Source organism: Branchiostoma lanceolatum, chromosome 4, assembly GCF_035083965.1.
Source record: "Branchiostoma lanceolatum isolate klBraLanc5 chromosome 4, klBraLanc5.hap2, whole genome shotgun sequence".
Lineage (NCBI taxonomy): Eukaryota > Metazoa > Chordata > Leptocardii > Amphioxiformes > Branchiostomatidae > Branchiostoma > Branchiostoma lanceolatum.
Genome location: NC_089725.1, coordinates 23673945 through 23692738, shown reverse-complemented (window position 1 = coordinate 23692738; position 18794 = coordinate 23673945). Strand labels below are relative to the sequence as shown.

The window sequence follows — 18794 nt, the reverse complement described above, 5'->3', positions numbered from 1 at the left end:
TGTAAAGCACCATCTGAGCTCTCTACATACCAAACATCACGACGATCTGTCGACCCCTTCTCAAGTTAGACATGTCCGAATGTCAAAACAAAAACACCCACTGCAGTTCTAAACAAGCCGCTAGGGAGCCAAAATTTACAGAACTTGCTTTCTGTGGCATGAACTATCTACCACACAAAAATCATGACCATAGCACTTTCAGAAAATATGCCCCTAAGTTTTGAAGCTCCGCTGCAGTACCTTAGGTACCCGCTAGAAGGCCCATTATCGAACTTGACCTTCCTTTCTGTAAACCCTACCCATCCACTAAATATCATACGGATCCATCTACAGCTTCTCGAGTTATGCTGGCGACATACAAATACACATCAACACAAAGCCCGCTGCAGTACCAACGGAAAATACCAGGGGAACCATTTTTGAACTTGACCCCCGTTTTCACAACATCTACACACCTGCAAAAAATCATGAAGATCCATCAACGTTTCCGTCACTTTTTTTGCCTACATACAAACACAAAAAAATGTAAAGTCTGCTGCAGTACTGTTGAAAAACGCAAGGTGAACCATTTTCGAACTTAAGTTTCCTTTGCACAACCACTACACACCTACCAAAAATCATAAAGATTCGTTGAAGCTTTCTTGAGTTATGCTCCTGACATACATTCAGACCCACCCAACAGATTTTTCAACCGAAAACATAATCTTCTCCGAGTACAAGTACTCGGCGAAGATAAAAATGCTACATACATTGTACATTTTAGTGGGGAACATCATAGGATGCTGTGATAAAGACTGAAGTTTCACCCCTTGCTTTCAAACGCTCACTGCTCGTCTGCACACTTCCGAGCCAGTAGTTTGAAATAACATCAGTCTCCATGATTGGAAGCTTAAGTTTTTATACAGCAGGGATACAACAAATTTCAGGTGTCTGGCTTTGAAAACAGGTGTAAGCTCCAAAGTGGTAATCCATTCTAATGAAGAAAAAATTCTGGAAGGCGCTTTATCTTAATTTTGTAGTTGATCACAGGAAGGATTTCTAAGATGTGTTATGTTCACTACACAGATAAGCTTCCATGCATGTGATGTCCTGATGAAACGTTTACTAGGATTATTAAGTAATTTATGTCATACCTGGGCTGCAAAAACGTTTGATACGGGCTTCCATAGAATATCTAGAATGCATTTCAAAATTCGAATACTAGATTTGGGCGTTGTGACTGATACAATTTTTGTTCTAGGTCCGTGTTGTATTCTATATGTAATGTGAATATACTTTGGAGTTGTCAATAAGAGCTCTATGAAGGACTTTTAAAACAGTTTTCCAGTTAAGAACTAGACCTTATTCTACTTCAGGAAGAAGGCAGGTGTTGTTTTCAGTCCTGTGCCGCCCTGTGGGCATCCCACGGTGATATCATTTGTACGAAAACATCAGGCAACGCAGCTGTAGGCACACCGAGCTGCCAATTGGATCAGACCTGTGAGCGTTTGTCCTGTTATGGTAAAGCCTGGCGGCAAGAGCAACATCAAAGCTGCTGCTGCTTGGTACGTGGGCTGGCTGTTGTCAGCTTACATTTGCCACAAGTGGATGAGCAAAATGAAACATACATAACCAGGAAGTAAACCAATTAGACAACACAAACATGCTAAAGATTCTCTCTTAACCACCTAATTAGCTACTGTGTGGGATGGTAGCTGTTTTTTGTGTTAGTTGCAAGTGGATTGGCAAATAGGACGGAGGAACACATGAAGATGAATAAGTACTTTTTGGAAGATACAGGAAGCAATCAAAGCATGAGAACATCACAGCTTTTGTCAGTACATGTAGGCTATGTAACATCTGTGAAGAGACATGTTGAACAACATCTTATTCTATTTTTGTGACATCTCATCATTATAATCCAATCTCTGTGGATCTAAGGCTGTGAGATTGCAAAGCAATTAATTTTGCAATATCTAGGAGTCTCCTTTGTGTTGGAACAATGGTATTTTATAAATACGGTACAGTATTAGTAGGAAATTCAATGCAGCTCATCATGATAAATACTGAAGGTAACGAATGGTTTAGTAGGAATTGATAATATGATGCTGTCTGTCTTGATGAGGGTATTGTATGTAAGTTAGTGAGGATGTGTATTGTCTTGGTTGTTCGGATCATCATGAAATTGTCAATAACAGTCTGAGTAAATCGTTCATGGTTTCAGAACTTTTCTGTTCACTTTGCTATTTCTAGTAGGATCTATTTTCTTGCCCATGTATGCCAAACATTGTGTCCATGTGATATTATCAGCATTCATTAGATGAGCCCATTAGAATGATGTGTGACATCCCTGACATGTAATGTGATACCAAATATAACACATCAATATTCTCTGAAACCACAAGAAGGGGAAACAGGGGCTAAATGTGTCTTCTTGTAGCATCTCCAAAACAGCAACATTTCTGGGGAAACATTTTTCTGTTGTTCACAAAGCTATGACCTTGGTGCTGAAAGTGTGGGAGTTCGAAGTTTTCGGTTCAGGTTTCAAAGAAAAACTTCAGCTGCTTTTCATCCCACATCACAACTGTTGATTTTATCATTGCCTTCAGAGGTTTCTCCTTTTGATGACCATTTTACCCTCTTCCTAAACATTAAGGGAAAATGAGAAGTTCAGGCCTTGAAATGCTTAGAGCAGCTATGGCCTTGGTGCTGAAACCTTGGGAGTTCAAAGTTTTCAGTTCAGGTTTCAAGTTAAAGAAAAACTCCCCTCGGCTGCCTTTTATCCAACTTTATATGTTGCCTGTTTGAAGAATTTCCCCCCAAAAAGGGGAGTAACAAAACATTAAAAAAGATAGTTTCCATCTCTTCTTCCAAAAAGCTGAAGAGCAGCCTGTTGATTGCATCATGACTCCCATGGTGCTTTGCCTTCCTCCGTTTGATGACGATGTGTTTTCCTCTTCCTGAACGTCAAGGGAAAATGAAGCCTACAGGATGTTCATCTGGCTGCTTCTGTTGTGCATTCACCCTCGTTACACAACAGGTTTACGTAGGTCCCGTCAAATTGTTTCCTCGATAAGAACAGGAAGTTTTACGTATACCTTTTGATGTGGAGTATTATAAGAAACTGCGTAGTGGAAATGAGACACTCCAGACTGCCTATTGGCAAATATTTTGAGCAGGATTGAGAGTTTACGTCATTTGATATTGATCCTACACGTACCAAAGAGTCCATAGTCGAGTCACATGTCCGTAAGCTGTCACTTGATTGTTTGAACCATAATCCATTCACCAAAAAAGGTGGCAAGTCTTGCCAAACATCTGGTTCATTTCGATATGTTATTCATCAGCACCAATGAGTTTTTGGTTATTTGTGTAAACTTGGTTATTTGTTTCCCCGCAAGCATGTTTCCAAAGTTAGCTGCGATTATGGCAGTCTATTACAACATACTAATGGGAAGGGCTAGCAACACCTCCCTGTAAATATATACCCTCTGCTGCTGAAACAGCAAGGAAACTTGCTGCCCGATGTGCCACTAGGCACTACAAGGGTCTGAATGAACGAGCGAACGATGACATACTGTAATTGTAGATGACAACAGTATACAGTTGCATAATGTACACTTCACACTACACATAATCATGAACATTAACCTATGTGTCAGGTAGCAGAGATGCGTGTGCTTGGTGCATGTTTCAATTAGAATGAACATGATAGGGAACAGTAGGAAGATGCTTTTAGTGTTCATTTCATTATGGAAGTAAAAATGAAAGTAAAAGAATATCAGCAGCATGCTTACCATGATTGCAAGGCTATACATTTGAGAGCCATGCAATCACGCTGATGTTGTGTTGGGAAATATCATACAAAGGTTACATTAATTTCTATTAATGGGTTGTGTGAGTTTGTGGCACCTGCTGCAGGGATTCGGTTTCATGTTAACTTTGAGTTTGAGTCAGTATCTGCCATATGTTTTAAAATCCTTTGCATTTACTTAATGGAACATGATACACTTTGCATTGGCATCTTGATTTATAGCTAATTCTTAAAGAAAATTTAAAATGCTCTTTCAAATGTTTGGCCAATCCACCAACCTTTCCTAGCCCTGCAGGCACTTTTAACCCACTTCTGGCATTACAGGTCCACAAGGTTGTTACATGTTGAATAATAATGTGGTGTTTATTTCGTGAGGACATGTTGCAAGCAAGGGCTTCACAGAACAATGTCTGAATTTTGCCGTTCTAACAATGGTTGTGATAAAAAAACTATAGATATTCTACATAGATATAACTTGTAATGGTAACAACAGTTACTAACACTCATTGAAATGTTCTAAAATACTGTTAGAATTCTGAAGGTTAACATTACTATGCATTTAAGTTGATAATATATTGCAGTCAAGGTCACAATATCATAAAACAATTCTGCAATGGCCAATGGTGTTCTCCAGTAATACATAGATTCCCTAAAGACCAATCCTTCAAAGGATGGCAAGTCATGCCTGTTGTTTCTCTAACATTTCATGTACATGTAGCTTATGTAGGATTAATGCAAGATGAAATGATATTACCTGAACATGATGCATATAATCCTGGAATAAAACGTAATCTCTAGAAGTATCATTTGATAACTGTTACCCCACCAACTGCTAATGAGGTTGCAGAAGAAGAAAGAAATCAAGCCTGAATAGATCTACAGTAATGGTTATCGGTTACACAACCCCACAGCTTCAGATGTCTTGCCTGCCAACCATACCCAAGTCATTACTGATGCATAGTGTGTTGCCGGCAGTGTGTGCTGTCTAGCAACAGGGTGGAAAAGGAAATGAAGATAGGTCATTGACGTCAGTGGGAGGCAGTTTGCCCACCTGGAATTAGTCTTGCCCATATATGGTCACAGTTTTCTTCAGAAAGAGAGTAATTGGAGCCTTCCCCGGCACAGGGAGCCGTGGGCAGGCTCTGACTGGCCACCTGTGGCTCTGCAAAGTGTCCAGTGTTATATTTAGCAAGTCAATATTGCTTTTTTAAACAGACGGTTATTTTTAACACACAGGCTAGGATTATGTGGGTGTATGTTCCCAAAATAAACCACGGGTGATCAGTATAAAGTCAGAATGTATCCCAAAGATACCAGTTTGTTTTCTTGACGCACACGGTAAGCAAGGCTGTTGCCTGAGGTACTAGTACTTGACTGTACCCATAGTTACACTGTTGTGGTCTCCAACGCAGAACATTCTGCCATATTCTATCTATTGGATTTGTGGTTTGCTGACGACACTGCAGTGATTACCATCTGCCAAGTACTTATGGTTAGTATTTACTATGATGTACTTACGAGGAATCCCTACTTGACAGTCGTGTACTGTTACAGTATGTCTTTTGTAATCCTATTGGGAGAGTTGTACAAATATTACTTGATCTTGTCACCCTTTTTGGTGGAAGCCTGTGTGCAACCTGTTGATATGAGGCCTGACTGGTTTAATCCTGTGTGATGTCTTGAGATAACCAGAGTGTCTTAAGTTGTGTTCTAATCTGTAAGCTGCTGTCCTGATGATGTGTCATTGGTGGTAGTGATAAACAAAGCACAGTCAATAGAATTTCTTGTCTAGTTCCTTACAATTATTCAAATTCTATGTCAAAGGTGTCTATTCTTAGTAATTTGAAATGTTTGCCAGTTTTCATCCTGTCTTAGCTATAGTTACATGTATTGTGATATAAATAGCCCAATATTGCATCATAAAGAACCATGTAAAACACATTTTAAACAGAAGATTGTTAGATTTTGGGCTTGATATATTAGTCTGTATAGCTTTATTTGGGGTTGTTTTCAATTTCTGTTTTGATTTCATTTCAAGACCTGTATAGCTGATCTGAAACTGTACATTGTGCATTATGGCTGGATTTGTTTTCATGCATCATGTTTTGCTTGGGGCAATGACCTAATTGGTACTGTTGCCATTTTTCACAGTACACACTTGTGCTGTTTTGCTGAGTTTGTTTTTTATTTCTCCTCAGGTCTTCTGGAATGCAGGCTGCCAGCTTGTTGCGTTGAACTTCCAAACATTAGGTAAGGCACGGAGCACCGTCAGAGAAACCAGTGTTGTGTCATTTTAAGTGGGAGGCATAAGCTGTTGCAGTCTCCATCTATTCTAATTGAAAATATTTTTTAACTTATTACATATGTTGTTGTTTTTGATGCTTGCTTTTTGTAACCTTCCTGATTGAGAAGTCTGATCTTTTAGAATAGTTTTGATGAAAATAGTGGTATCTCTCATGTTGTGCACAATGACTCTTGATGAGGTGTGCTGCATGTGTACAACACACACACACACACACTAGTATTGCTGTTTCTGTAAGTCCTGTGAAAGAACCATCTAGTAATCCATAAAAACAAACCATGGAGACTCATAGAACTGATTGTTTATCTTTATCATGCCATTATGTGTTGTTGTTTTTCATGCTTTTTTTTCACTTTTCTGATTGAGAGGTCTGATCTTATAGAATAGTGAGTGATAAAGATGATGACTCTTGAAGATTTGTGTTCCATGTGGATGCTCCATACACACCATTATTCAGTAAGCTCTGTTCAAGAACCATCTAGTAATCTATAGAAAAATTTAATGATCCATGGCCACTCACAGAACTGATTATTTTTGATTATGTTTATCATGCCAAGACAACTAGAGCCAAAGAATATTAGATTTGCTGCTGTGCCTTGATAGTATGCCCTTTGTTTCTCCCTCCCCACCCTACAGACCTTGGCATGCAGTTGAATATGGGATTCTTTGAATACAACAACAGGAGCGGTTATATCCTCAAGCCAGACTTCATGAGACGTACAGACAGACACTTTGACCCTTTTGCAGAATCTACAGTGGATGGTATTGTTGCAGGAACAGTGACAGTCAAGGTAAATCAAAGTGTAGGCTCTGCTGATATTTACCATGTTGTGGACAATCATACATACTCTGACATCTTCTATATTCCCAGGTAGACACAGGATTTACAAATTTAAAACGTATGTCCCGTCAAGATTTTTGCAAGCTATACAGAGTTTGATATACATGTACTACATAGATGTCCTCATTTTGGGATATATGTTAATTTTACCAACAGACCCTTGAGATATGCGCCCACTGGACCTTTGATTACAAGGCCACTGAAGTCTAATTGGTACTATTTCTAGAAACATGGTAGGGGGGATGATCCCTGAAAGCAGCGCCCACCATCTCAGCCTCTCAGGATTGTTCATTAGTATGTGACCTGGCTTATCTCCGTAAATGTCAAGAACCTGCCGTACATGTTGTTCACTCTGTAGTGCTTAGTGTCTCATAGGTCAGCAGGTTTCCTTGAAGTTTCTGTAGCAAGGTATATTTTTACTTGTAGGTGTTGTGAGCCCCTCCCCTTTAAAGTGCTTCAGGCATCTTTTCAAACACTCACCAATTAATTGGAACCAGGAGCTCAATTGTGAGGCTGTTATCAGTTGAGCAACAGGGACATCCCTACTATCCATACATGTATATGCACAATGTATCTATTATCTAAGTGTTCCACCACCCATAGAGAATTATAGAAAACAGTCGCCCTACAAACTAATGATTGTGTTGAAAAGAGGTCTACATTCATCTGAATCACTTTGAAAGCTGAAAGCAATACCTATAGTGAAACATTTCTTCTGAACCATTTTAGGTGATCTCAGGACAGTTCCTGACAGACAAGAAAGTTGGCACATATGTGGAGGTGGACATGTACGGCTTACCGGCAGACACAGTCCGTAAGCGCTTTCGCACCAAGGTCGTCCCAGCCAACGGAATCAACCCCATATATGATGAGGAACCCTTTGTGTTCAAAAAGGTAGGATCACCATTACCCTGTATGGCTATTTACTTCTGCCTGACTATAGATATTTTTCTAATCATCACCATCTGGTAACTTCAAGTTAGAACTGTAGTTAGACATTTAACTTAGGATATGCATCTCAGACAATGTGTGATTGTGTCACATGTATTTTCTAAGGTCTGTCGTCATCCCCATTGCTGACTTGGTGTTTTTTGTCACCTTTCAGGTTGTACTTCCCCACTTAGCAGTTCTGCGCGTCTCAGTGAGTGAAGAAAACGGGAAATTTATCGGCCACAGAATCCTACCCGTAGACGGCCTCAGACCAGGTAAGGGCTTACAATCATCGGCTTTATACTTGCATCACGGTATTCAGATACTATAACTGAGGTTTTGAAATGGAAAAAAACCATCTCAACCTTGTATGATATTTCTGTTTTAGTCCCACAGATTCAGTTGTGTGAGCCATATGCATGTTATATCAAACCCGAGCACATAGATATATATTCTTTGGGAAACCCACCCAGTGTGTGGGCTGATAACATCCTATGTGATTTCCATAAATCTTCACAATATGTCACAGTAGAAAGAATGAGTGGGTGATGCAATGAGACGTATCAGGTGCTGCTCACCCAGTATATAGACTGTGGTTTAGCGACTTGAAAATGCACGATTCCTTTTCCTCAAATGGCATTTACCAGATTACTTGGACAGATTTTTTACCAGATGGTTAGATGAATTGCCTTGATCCAAATCTTCCAAAAAGCCTTGTGTAGCCAGCACTCAGCTGAAATTACTTCCCACAACATTACCACTTAAGCCGAGCATCGCACCTACACACGTGCACTTAACGTGATCAGTCTCCTCTTTCAAATTGGTCCGACTTCTGTATGCTTTTGTATGTTATATTTGAGCTAGCTTGTGCTAATGCCAAGCTTGCTCTGTTTGTAACATGTTTTGACATTTGTCTCTTCCAAAAATATCACCCAGAGTACATTCGTTCAGTTTTTAAATCATTCTGTGATGTTGCACTTACACAGAGAACGCTATCTCGGCTCAAAAGGAAAGAATCAAATCTCTAGCCATATCTCATAACCACAAACTAAGGTACCACAGAAAAGACCCAAATTAAAAAAAAATCTTCAGGTAAGAAGACCGAATCCCCCAGTCATGTAGTTTTCCTTCTCCCAACCTTTGCCTCCCTTTTCTGGAGCTGTTTCCGTGACAAACAAGCTGACCTTTGAAAGGGAATACCATGTACGTCACTGTTTCCATGGCAACACCGCCCACGCCCGGGTTATTGCCGGGTAGATCTGATGGTACACGTCTTCAATGTAGGCCGCCGCGCAAATGACTTGCAAGGAAATGTGCGCATTAAGGGATGAGCTGTGTGGCAGTTCTTCAAAACTAGATGGATTGGACGGGGGCTCTGACCTTGATGTAGCTCACAAATATACAGAATATAAGGTTCAAACCATAGTTTTGCCTCCAAATTTTTAGGCTTCTTTTTTGTGATATATGGTAGAATAGGTACTAGTATCTTGTATACAAATAATACATGTATTTACCTCAGAATTTAAAAAAAAAACAATGATAAATTTTCGCAACAACCTACCATAGCTGTGGTACCATTCATCTCATTTCTAACTGTGGGCAGTATACAATGTCATGTATTTTGTTGTTAAGGCGTCAACTTAACAGTGGTTCTCTGTATGTACAGGCTACAGGCACATCGTTCTGCGGAATGAAGCCAACCAACCCCTGAACCTCCCCACAGTGTTTGTCCACATCACAGTCAAGGACTTCATCCCTGATAGCTTTGAAGGTCAGCCCTACCTCCAGTCTAAAATTTCACTATCAATGGACATGTTCTAATTTTAACATGAGGATTCTGTTCAGTGTGTCAGTGTACCAATGAAGAAGTGATGGATACAAAAAGACTGAGTGGAATAATGAAGATATTTCCAGTCATAGAATCAACACCGTTTGGAACAATATGTTTTTGTAAATCAATGCATATATAAAATATTTGTCAGATAAAGGTCTATATCTGATAGAAATGCATGAACTGTTCACATGTACATTGTGTACCAAATGTGAGCCATTTGTGGTTGACAAATATTTTATATTGTTTGAATACTGCCCCACAAATTGATTTGATCTGTTGGCTATTGAAAATTCATATCAGGTATCAAAACTCACACATTAGAGAATTTTTGCTGACCGTTTTCCTTTGTGTTTACACCCACTCTCCATCCAGACTTTGCCAATGCCCTGGCTAACCCCATAGCATACCAAGCAATGATTGAGAAGAGAGCCCAGCAACTGGAGGCTCTTATGGAGGTAAGGAGAAATTATTGTTGTATGAAGGGATGTGGAAGGGGTTGCAAGTCAGTTTGATTTCCAAATCAGATGACAATTTGTTGTGTTGTAATAATAACACTACTGCCTTGATCAAATTGAAAGGATAAAGAAAAAACTACCTCAGATCCAGTGCAGACCATCCTTTAGGGGGGTTGCTACTAAACTAATCTAGAGCCCGAAAAGGTGTGCTTGTTAAACGGGGTTGTAGTAAACAGACCCTCAGGAAACCAATTTGAAGCTAAATTCCATGTCAGATTGGTAATTAGATAGAAGAGACTGTCCACCAGATGCCCCTCCCAGGTTGGTCTAACCACAGGCGTTTTTACAGGATGATGACATCAGTACGACTGAAGAAGACGGCCGACCTAAGATGACCCCGGGGGAGAAGGCCAGCGGCACCCCGGTGCAGCGCAGCCTGTCCTCCGGCTCCACCAACATGGAACAGCTGAGCTCTACTGCGAATGCGAGGAAGGGGTCGTCGCCCAACACCGCCAACATACACAGCGCCGTGTCCAGGGTGGCCAGCTGTACGTCAGTGGAGCCCTCTGTGGGCCAGGTGGAGAAAGGTAGCAGCCTTGGCCATTGTCCAATATGTGGGAAAGGGTCCTTTGTAAACATAAAGCCATATGAAGGAGCTGCAGGCATAAGCCTCAAGCTTCAAACCTCTGCATCTAAAAGAACCTAACACAATTATCAAGATGAGTAGGGGATGCCGACAGGTGACCTATCAGAGAAGAAGTGCAGGGTAACTGGAGGACCATGTGACAGCCAAAATTCAAAAGTGTTCAGCACTGGAGTCCACGACTGGTAGACATTTAGATGTAGGCGCTCCACGACTGGTAGACATATACGAGCCATCGAAAGATAGGTCGAAGAAAAATCCAACAAAGATGGTCAAACTGATGAGGAACCCAAATTAAACATCCAACTGACAAGAGATGATGACCACAATCTGTGGCAAGCCGCATTACTGCTATATAGCCACTTGAAAGAGCATTATGCTTCACCTCAATTAAGGATGACTGCTTTAACTGACTGCTTTACCTGTTCCACTGTCTTCTGCAGGTCGCAAGTCTCTCACATCAGGTGTGCTGACCCCCAGCCTGTCCATAGACCAGACAATAAACAAGTCCCTGACCTCACCTGAGGGTGAGAAGGAGCCACCAGCAGAGATCTTTAAACCCCTCACCATCCTGGAGCTCAAACAACTCAAGGTGAAGAAACTTCTGTAACTCTGTTCTTGTTCACACATGCAATCTGTAACAGATGTCATTTTTACGAACTTTACACTTGGAAAAAATTGGGACTTACCCAAGTTCAGTCTTTATTCATAATGTCATTTACCAAGTGAACACAGATGAACTTTAAGTTCAACACTCAGATGTCATTTTTATAACCACAAGCTCCTGACAGCAGTCTTAATGGAGAGAAATTCTTTTTTGTATTCCAGACCTTCAAGAAATTGAATGACAAGCAACAAAAGGAACTGGCTGCTCTAAACAAGAAACAAGAAAAGGTAAGACTTGCTCTAGCGCTAAACAAATTCTGTTTCAGGAATGCCCCACAGTGGGATGGGATGAATTAGAATACATGTGTTTTGATTGGAACACCAGAAACAAAACAACCACATTTTTTGCTGTCTTTTATATATTTTCTGTATCTGTATCTTTATAGCCAGTATATATAACTGCAATCCGGCGTAACACACCAGCTTATAAATTGAAGACCACCATTTTATCATAAATTGAAAAAACAGAAGCTAAGAATCACCTCTCTTCCCCATAGATTCGAGGTATGCTGAGAAAGAGTCAGGCCCTGAAGGAGGATAAACTGCTGACTCTGCAGGCCAAGGACAGGTTAGCTCTGGAGAAGTGTCATGCCAAAGCACTCAAGAAGGCAAACAAAGCCCAGGCAGGGTGAGTCAATGGCTCCCTCTTACTGTTTGTGTATAAACTGCAGCTTCTGCTTAACTGTTCATTAGCATCTATGGCTTTCAGAAAACTGATATGATCTAGAGTGTTATACTGAATGAATGAAGACCTTTATTATACTATCTTATAGTTGTGTTGTATATTGTGTTTCAAATTTTAAATTTTAGGTCTAATTTCAATGGTCATGCTCTCATGATCATGGGAGAGAAATGTCTGCAGCAACTTATGCTCTTTCATGAAATAGAAATAAATTTCATGTTTTTTCTCTACAGTGCTGTGGAGGAGGAAGTAAAAAGGAAAAGCTCTGCTGAGATGGAGAAATTTCTTAAGGATTATGAACAACAGGTAAGATGATAACTTTCATCTTGATATTTGATTGTTGATTTCATACTCTCTCTCTAATCATAGCATCATGTTAGGCATTAATTCAATGTCCATACGTTCTGATTGCTAATAGTTCACTGTGCTTCCCCCACCAGCTTGTAGACCTGAAACATGCGCACTACCAGGCAGGGCTGTCCACATGGAAGGAGCACTGTCTACAGGAGAAGGAGTTAAAACTCAAGCACACTGGGCTGGTGAGCACACAGACATTCTGTAAATCAAACACACACATTTGTCAGAGCCTGCCAAGCATGTTTTTGTGCAATAGTGCTTTTAAAATCAGTCTCTCTGGAATTGTAAAGATGGCACTTTGAAAACAATGCATCGAAATGGCTGTACATTTTGTATTTAGATAAAATTGCCAGATGGCTGTATTTATTGAGAAGAGTAGTGTGCTTAGCTAAATAAATGTGACCTATATCAAGGCTATCAAAAAAAGCATACTTCAGTCTGAGGTCAGCTAGCTACTTTACCAGAAACTAAATGTATACATTTGTATTTGAAGATCATGATTTCTCCACTCCACTCTGCACTCCAGGTTGCATTACAATTTCCAAGAGTCTAACAATGTTACCCTGTGGTCTCCCCCATTGAAGTAAAAGGCTCAATGTCTCATGCCACTTTGGTGCAATTCTCAGTATGTTACCAATTGCATAGCCTCCGTTGCAGTCCTTTTCCCCGCAGCATGTTTTTTTTTCAATTTTTTTTTTGGGGGGGGGGGGCGCCACGTATCTACTTGGGATCCCGTATCCGCCGTGCCTCTGTGTCCGCTATAGACCCTGTGTCCGCTGCTGGGGAAGGACTGCGTTTTGTCGCTTCCAGCAAAGGCCCATCAAAAATCACTTATCACCATTGCCATGGATGTGCGAACTTCCCGTAATAAACACGGCCAGCGCGGGGAAATCTTCATGCCCCTTTGAGCAGCGACAACGTTCTAACGGTTGCCGGGATGTCTTTTCAAAACACGACGGACGGACACCTAAATGAACGAACCTTTCGCATTTTTTCCTTCGTACATCCATCGAAGTTGCTATAATGATTTTGTGCTTTTCGTGCAAGGAAACGTGGCTCAAACATGTCTCACAAAGCGTGAGAAAGCTGCAATACTTTCTCCGCGCACGCTGCGCTAGACAATGGCCGATCATAATCTAACCCCTGACCCTTTGTTGTCTTCTCTGTCGTATAAGAAACACTCTAATTATAAGATCTCTTAGCTACGACGGCTGAATCCACAGAAGATATCAGCAATAGAAAGAAACATCAGGCCACATTTCAGACAATTTGTAACTCGACTTTGAAGACAACATGATAATCATTTGCAAGGAAGCATGCGTCACTTCACGTGGGCTTTGTGCAACGTAACATTTGAATTGCTTCTCGTGGTAGTGTGAATTACTTCTCCCGGTAGTGTTAATTACTTCTCGCGGATACATTAATTGCCTTTGCTGGAAGCGACAAAACGCAGTCCTTCCCCAGCAGCGGACACAGGGTCTATAGCGGACACAGAGGCACGGCGGATACGGGATCCCAAGCAGATACGTGGCGCCCCCCCCCCCCCCCCCCCCCCCCCAAAAATTGGAAAAAAAACATGCTGCGGGGAAAAGGAATGCAACGGAGGCTACCAATTGCATATGTTAGTTGATGTTCAGGTTGTTGATCAGTATCTTTTGCAATGCCCCCTTGCAGATGTATGTGACACTGCACCAGCAGATGAGCAACTCCCAGCAGACACAAATGGGGAAGGTCAAAGAGATCCATGACAAGTAAGTTCCTCTCTGGCATTGCAACATTAATCACCTCTGAGTCTGCCTGGCATGTACAACTGGAATGAGCGCCCCCTAGCATAACATGCCAGTTCTGCCATACAGTTTGCAACAGTGGCATATTACCTCCTGTATTGTTTTTTAAGCTAACTGACAAGAAAAACAATAGTTCTGAATTAAAAGCAAAATATTAAACTCTAGTCCTTACAAAAAGAAGATAGTTTTCCAGAATACATACTGAACTAGGGGAAGGGCCCTCCCTGTAAAAATATACCCCGCTTCTGAAGCAGCAAAGAAACTTGCTGACCTATGTACCACTAGGTTCTACTAGGCACTGAGCAAATGAATGAGTCTAAAAGTAGACATCCAAATTCCTTGTCTTATTTTCTCAACCCTGTTGTGCAAACTGCAGGGAGGTGAAGGATCTGAAGCAGAGACTTGATCAGCAGAGAAAAGAGGAGGAGAGAGCGCTGGCCAAGAGATGTAAGGACAGGAACGAGCTGGCCAGGCTGAAGAGGGAGACACAGCAGAAACACATCCAGGTGGCTGTGCAGCACAGACAGCAGGTCAGACACCCTCTCTGTTTTGTTGATTACCTCGCCGAGAAGGTTACGTTTTCAGTGCCATTTGCCTGTGTGTGTGTGTGTGTGTGTGTCTGTTTGTTTGTTTGTGAACAGTATAAGTCGGGAAGCTGTGGATGGATCCTTTATGATATTTGGTAGGTGGGAAGGGGTTGGAAAAATTAAGGTCATTGGGCCCCCTAACTTACTTTTTGACATGCCATATCCAAAGGAGTGGTCAATCACCACAGGGTACACATGTTCCAACAAAGGGCCCTGGGTGCTGACACAAATCGATATGACATATATACAAAAAATTAACAATATCAATAATGAATGGACATGTGTCAACAACATAGAGACATCACCAAAATATGAAATGCCTAGGGATGGTGGTTTGTTTATTTTCTTTAATACTGTCAGATTAGCGATGTCAGGGTAGAATGGATGGTTCTGTGGTGTTGTGTATATGGTTGCAAGACTGCTGATTATAAATGCTGTATAGTGGCTATACACCATGTAGGTAGTGGGTTTGAGTCCTAGTTTGAGGTTGTTGAATGAATTGTGGTCTCTCTTTCATTGTGGTCTCTCGTTTTACAACCCTGTAACCTGAGATATCTGTGTTTTTCTGGTCACAGTTGGATGAGATCCACTCCAACAGGACAGAGGAGCTCCAGAAGAACCACAAGGAGATAGAGGAGGCCATCAGTAAGGAGGAGGAGAAGGTGAGGGCCTGTGTGTGGAGTTGTCCTGACATGTATTATTGGTTCATAATTTGGTTCTTTGGTAATTTAGATTGGCCGGCATGCACAGATGACATATTGATATGAACTTGAAAGACTGAAAATCTCTGAAAGAATGTTACTTTAACACTAAATCATTTAGTGATTAAAATAAAATGTCTTAGCTTTCCCTTTGTACTATTTCTACCATACTGTTAAACCAGACAGACTCTTGGAGCCTTTGTAGAAGCCCCTATGCCATGCCCAAAACATTTGTTGTGATACTCTGCTGTCATATCCTGCAACACAAGCTGACTATCTATGAACTATTATGATGACACTTTGTATCATATCACTCTGTAGCTACCTTCAAGTTGTAGATGTGTCTAACTCGATCCCGTTTGCTCAATCCTCGCCAGGCCAATGCTGAGATCATGGTGGAATATGAAAAGAAGTCCAAGGACCTGCCGGAGACATGGCGATCCCTTCAGGAGGAGAAGGATTCTGCCGCCAGCTCCATCAACGGGCCCAGCACACCCACGGGCACAGGGACGTCCCTGTAAAGGTCCTGCCTCAGATGCTGCACGATCAGCTATCAGACTCTGGCTTTAACTGCAGCTGTTGATAACTGCATGTGCAGACTTCTTAGCACAGCTACAGTACAGACTGATCCTCAGAGGCGCAAGTGGACAGACCTCAACGATTGCTGCAACCTCTGAGCCTGTGGAAAACCCGACCTGACTGGCAGCAGAGTTGCTCTCTACAGCGCTTGTTCTTCATGATTGTTCAAAGAGTCACAGTTGTGCGAAAGTGACTGTAGTTATTACCCTTATTACTGTCTCCACTTTCTAAACCATGATCATGCTGGTACATGTTTGTACATTGACCACTCTGACAGTAACTCTTACAGAGGAATCTTTCTCAGTTGAATCGCTATACAATGAACGTATGGTTTCAGACATAGGCTATTGGAAACTTGGCTCTGCTACAAGCAGTGCTTATGGACATCACAGCATCATACATTTACATACCTGTCAACTACCAACACTACAAAGGAGAAGATTTGGTGTGAAGCTTACTTGTGGAAAATGTTCTTCCCTGGATACTACAAGGAGATGGGATCATACTTCTTTAAAACCAATGACTTTTCCAGGCATGTCAGATAGTAAGATGATGCTTTAGATGCAGCAGTTGGACTGATAGATAGGTATCTATGATGTAAGGGTGCATCCTATTGTGACAACTACAGAAAACAAAGTCTACAGATGGGTTATTTTTTCATCCAGAAGATTTTGTCCATCATGCTGGTGACATTTTGGGGTTCCTACATAAATGAAGAGGGCTTGGTGGGTATGAGTCACCTGGGATAAGTTGTGGGTAAAATTATCTCCAGCTATTTTAACATTTTCATACTGTTGGTGCTACATACTAAGAGAGTGGTGAATCATATAAGACCTAGCTGACACCTTCAACTGGATGAATTCTAAGAAGTTCCATCAATGAATTCTGAGAAATGGACTCTACAGATTTTTGTGGTGCATTTTCAGTACTTGATGTTGTGCCAAGTAATCAGCTAACGTTCTTGCCACAGTCATTTAGCTCTACATTTCTACATCTCAGAGAGGAAGAAAAGAATGTAACAAACAAAGAAAACAACAAACTGAGCTTGTTTCTATATTAGCTATGACTGTCCTGTGCTGTGTGAAAATGTAACGTGTAGATGATATATGGTATGGGCACTTGAGGTGCTCCAGAAGCCATTTTAAGGAATTCCACAGTAAAGCAACAGTCCAGTAATGGTGGATATTTTTATACTTATATATTATAGTCTTTTGACTTTCTATATGATAATGTAGCTAGTACAAATTGTTTGCATGTAGATTTTATCAGCTGTACAAATTATTGAACTGAGAGAACAATTTTATGAAGTCTGTTTTTGTATTTACTGTGCAATTTTGAGGCTTTATTCTTGATGTTAGGTACTGGCTCTTATAAGGTTTTTTGCTAATTTTGCATTGTTGCTCCTTTTTACATGCTGAATGTGTGCAATGCTTTCAGTAACTGTCTCTACCCTGTGCTGCAGTAGTTGGAAGGTTGTAGTTTATTTTGTTCCGCTGTATTTCAGTTTTTAATTGCATGTGTGACTGACTGTGTTCTCCTGGCTCTACCACGTGATGGTAACAAATTTCTGAAGTAATAACTGGTGTATATATATGTCAAAGAAATCATGAAAGTTTGAGAAGAAGTACACAGTAGTAATTAATAATATATTTGTGTCTGTCTGATGTGGCATGTAATGTGAGAAGTGTTTTATACTGAAGTCTTATCTATCTAGCATGATTGTGGAGGATAGGATTGTTTTACCGCAAGTGATGCAGAGAACCGCTGCATCTTTTTACAGTAGCGCAGAACTACTTATTTGCTTTCAGTGAAACTCAACATTTTGTTTTACTGAATGTAGGAAGCATCATGTACAATAGTAGATTAGACCAACATGTCGGGCATGAAGCATTTACTACTATTCGTACGGACAGGAAGTTGTGAAACACAGTAGATTGTCCTGACACTGTCAGCATGATCTGTATGTCTGATAAGGATGTGCTCCATGTGGTGGCAGCTCTGTGCCATTGAGACAACACAGTCTGTATCATGTCAACCGTTGCTGAAGGTGGACGTTTCAGTAAACTTGGCAAGTCTACTTATTGTACCCCTGGAATGTCTTGGACTCATCTTTGTGCATCTTGTTTTTAAGACAAGTTAGCGAGGACCTTAAAGAGTCTGAAGTTTGTTTAACATCCTGCTGAGGTAGCCTCCGTTGCAGTCCTTCCCACTAGCAATTTTTCAACTTATCAGGCCCAGGTTCCCGTATCTGCTTGGGATCCTGTAACCACTGTGATCCTGTAACTGCTGTGATCCTGTAACCGCTCCCACACACCGGTTACAGGATCACAGTGGTTACAGGATCCCAAGCAGATACGGGGCCTCAAGCAGATACGGCCCCCCAGCCAAAGATCTGATATAAAACTGCAACAGAGATGTTTTTACCAGTACAGCATTTTGTGTTTAACACAATCATGTTCATCTTCAAATTGGAACACCAGACCTGCAAGAAACTGTGTGTCTAGGTGTTATGAGCAAAACAAGATTCTGTGTTCAATAGTAGGAGTTATTGCAGTAACCAGTCTTTCATGACAAAGTCCACAAGATTACTTTGGAATTTAATGATGATGCCATTTTGTTTATAATGGAGCACATGAA

The 18794-nt window shown here is 41.0% G+C and overlaps 1 protein-coding gene across 4 annotated transcripts in view; it reads left to right on the top strand.

The window, feature by feature from the left end:
- The window catches only part of LOC136433497 (1-phosphatidylinositol 4,5-bisphosphate phosphodiesterase beta-1-like), a 78918-nt gene extending 60675 nt beyond the window's left edge, over positions 1–18243 (top strand). For all 4 annotated transcript variants that reach the window (XM_066425773.1, XM_066425772.1, XM_066425771.1 and 1 more), the window contains 16 exons: positions 5992–6043; positions 6732–6886; positions 7666–7830; positions 8042–8141; positions 9533–9637; positions 10073–10155; positions 10505–10742; positions 11242–11390; positions 11627–11692; positions 11962–12092; positions 12380–12452; positions 12587–12685; positions 14178–14254; positions 14667–14820; positions 15453–15539; positions 15956–18243. In XM_066425773.1, the coding sequence (XP_066281870.1) occupies positions 5992–6043; positions 6732–6886; positions 7666–7830; positions 8042–8141; positions 9533–9637; positions 10073–10155; positions 10505–10742; positions 11242–11390; positions 11627–11692; positions 11962–12092; positions 12380–12452; positions 12587–12685; positions 14178–14254; positions 14667–14820; positions 15453–15539; positions 15956–16099 (1878 nt within the window). In that variant the 3' untranslated portion in view covers positions 16100–18243. The remainder of the gene's footprint in view (positions 1–5991; positions 6044–6731; positions 6887–7665; positions 7831–8041; positions 8142–9532; positions 9638–10072; positions 10156–10504; positions 10743–11241; positions 11391–11626; positions 11693–11961; positions 12093–12379; positions 12453–12586; positions 12686–14177; positions 14255–14666; positions 14821–15452; positions 15540–15955) is intronic.
- Positions 18244–18794: the final 551 nt, after the last annotated feature.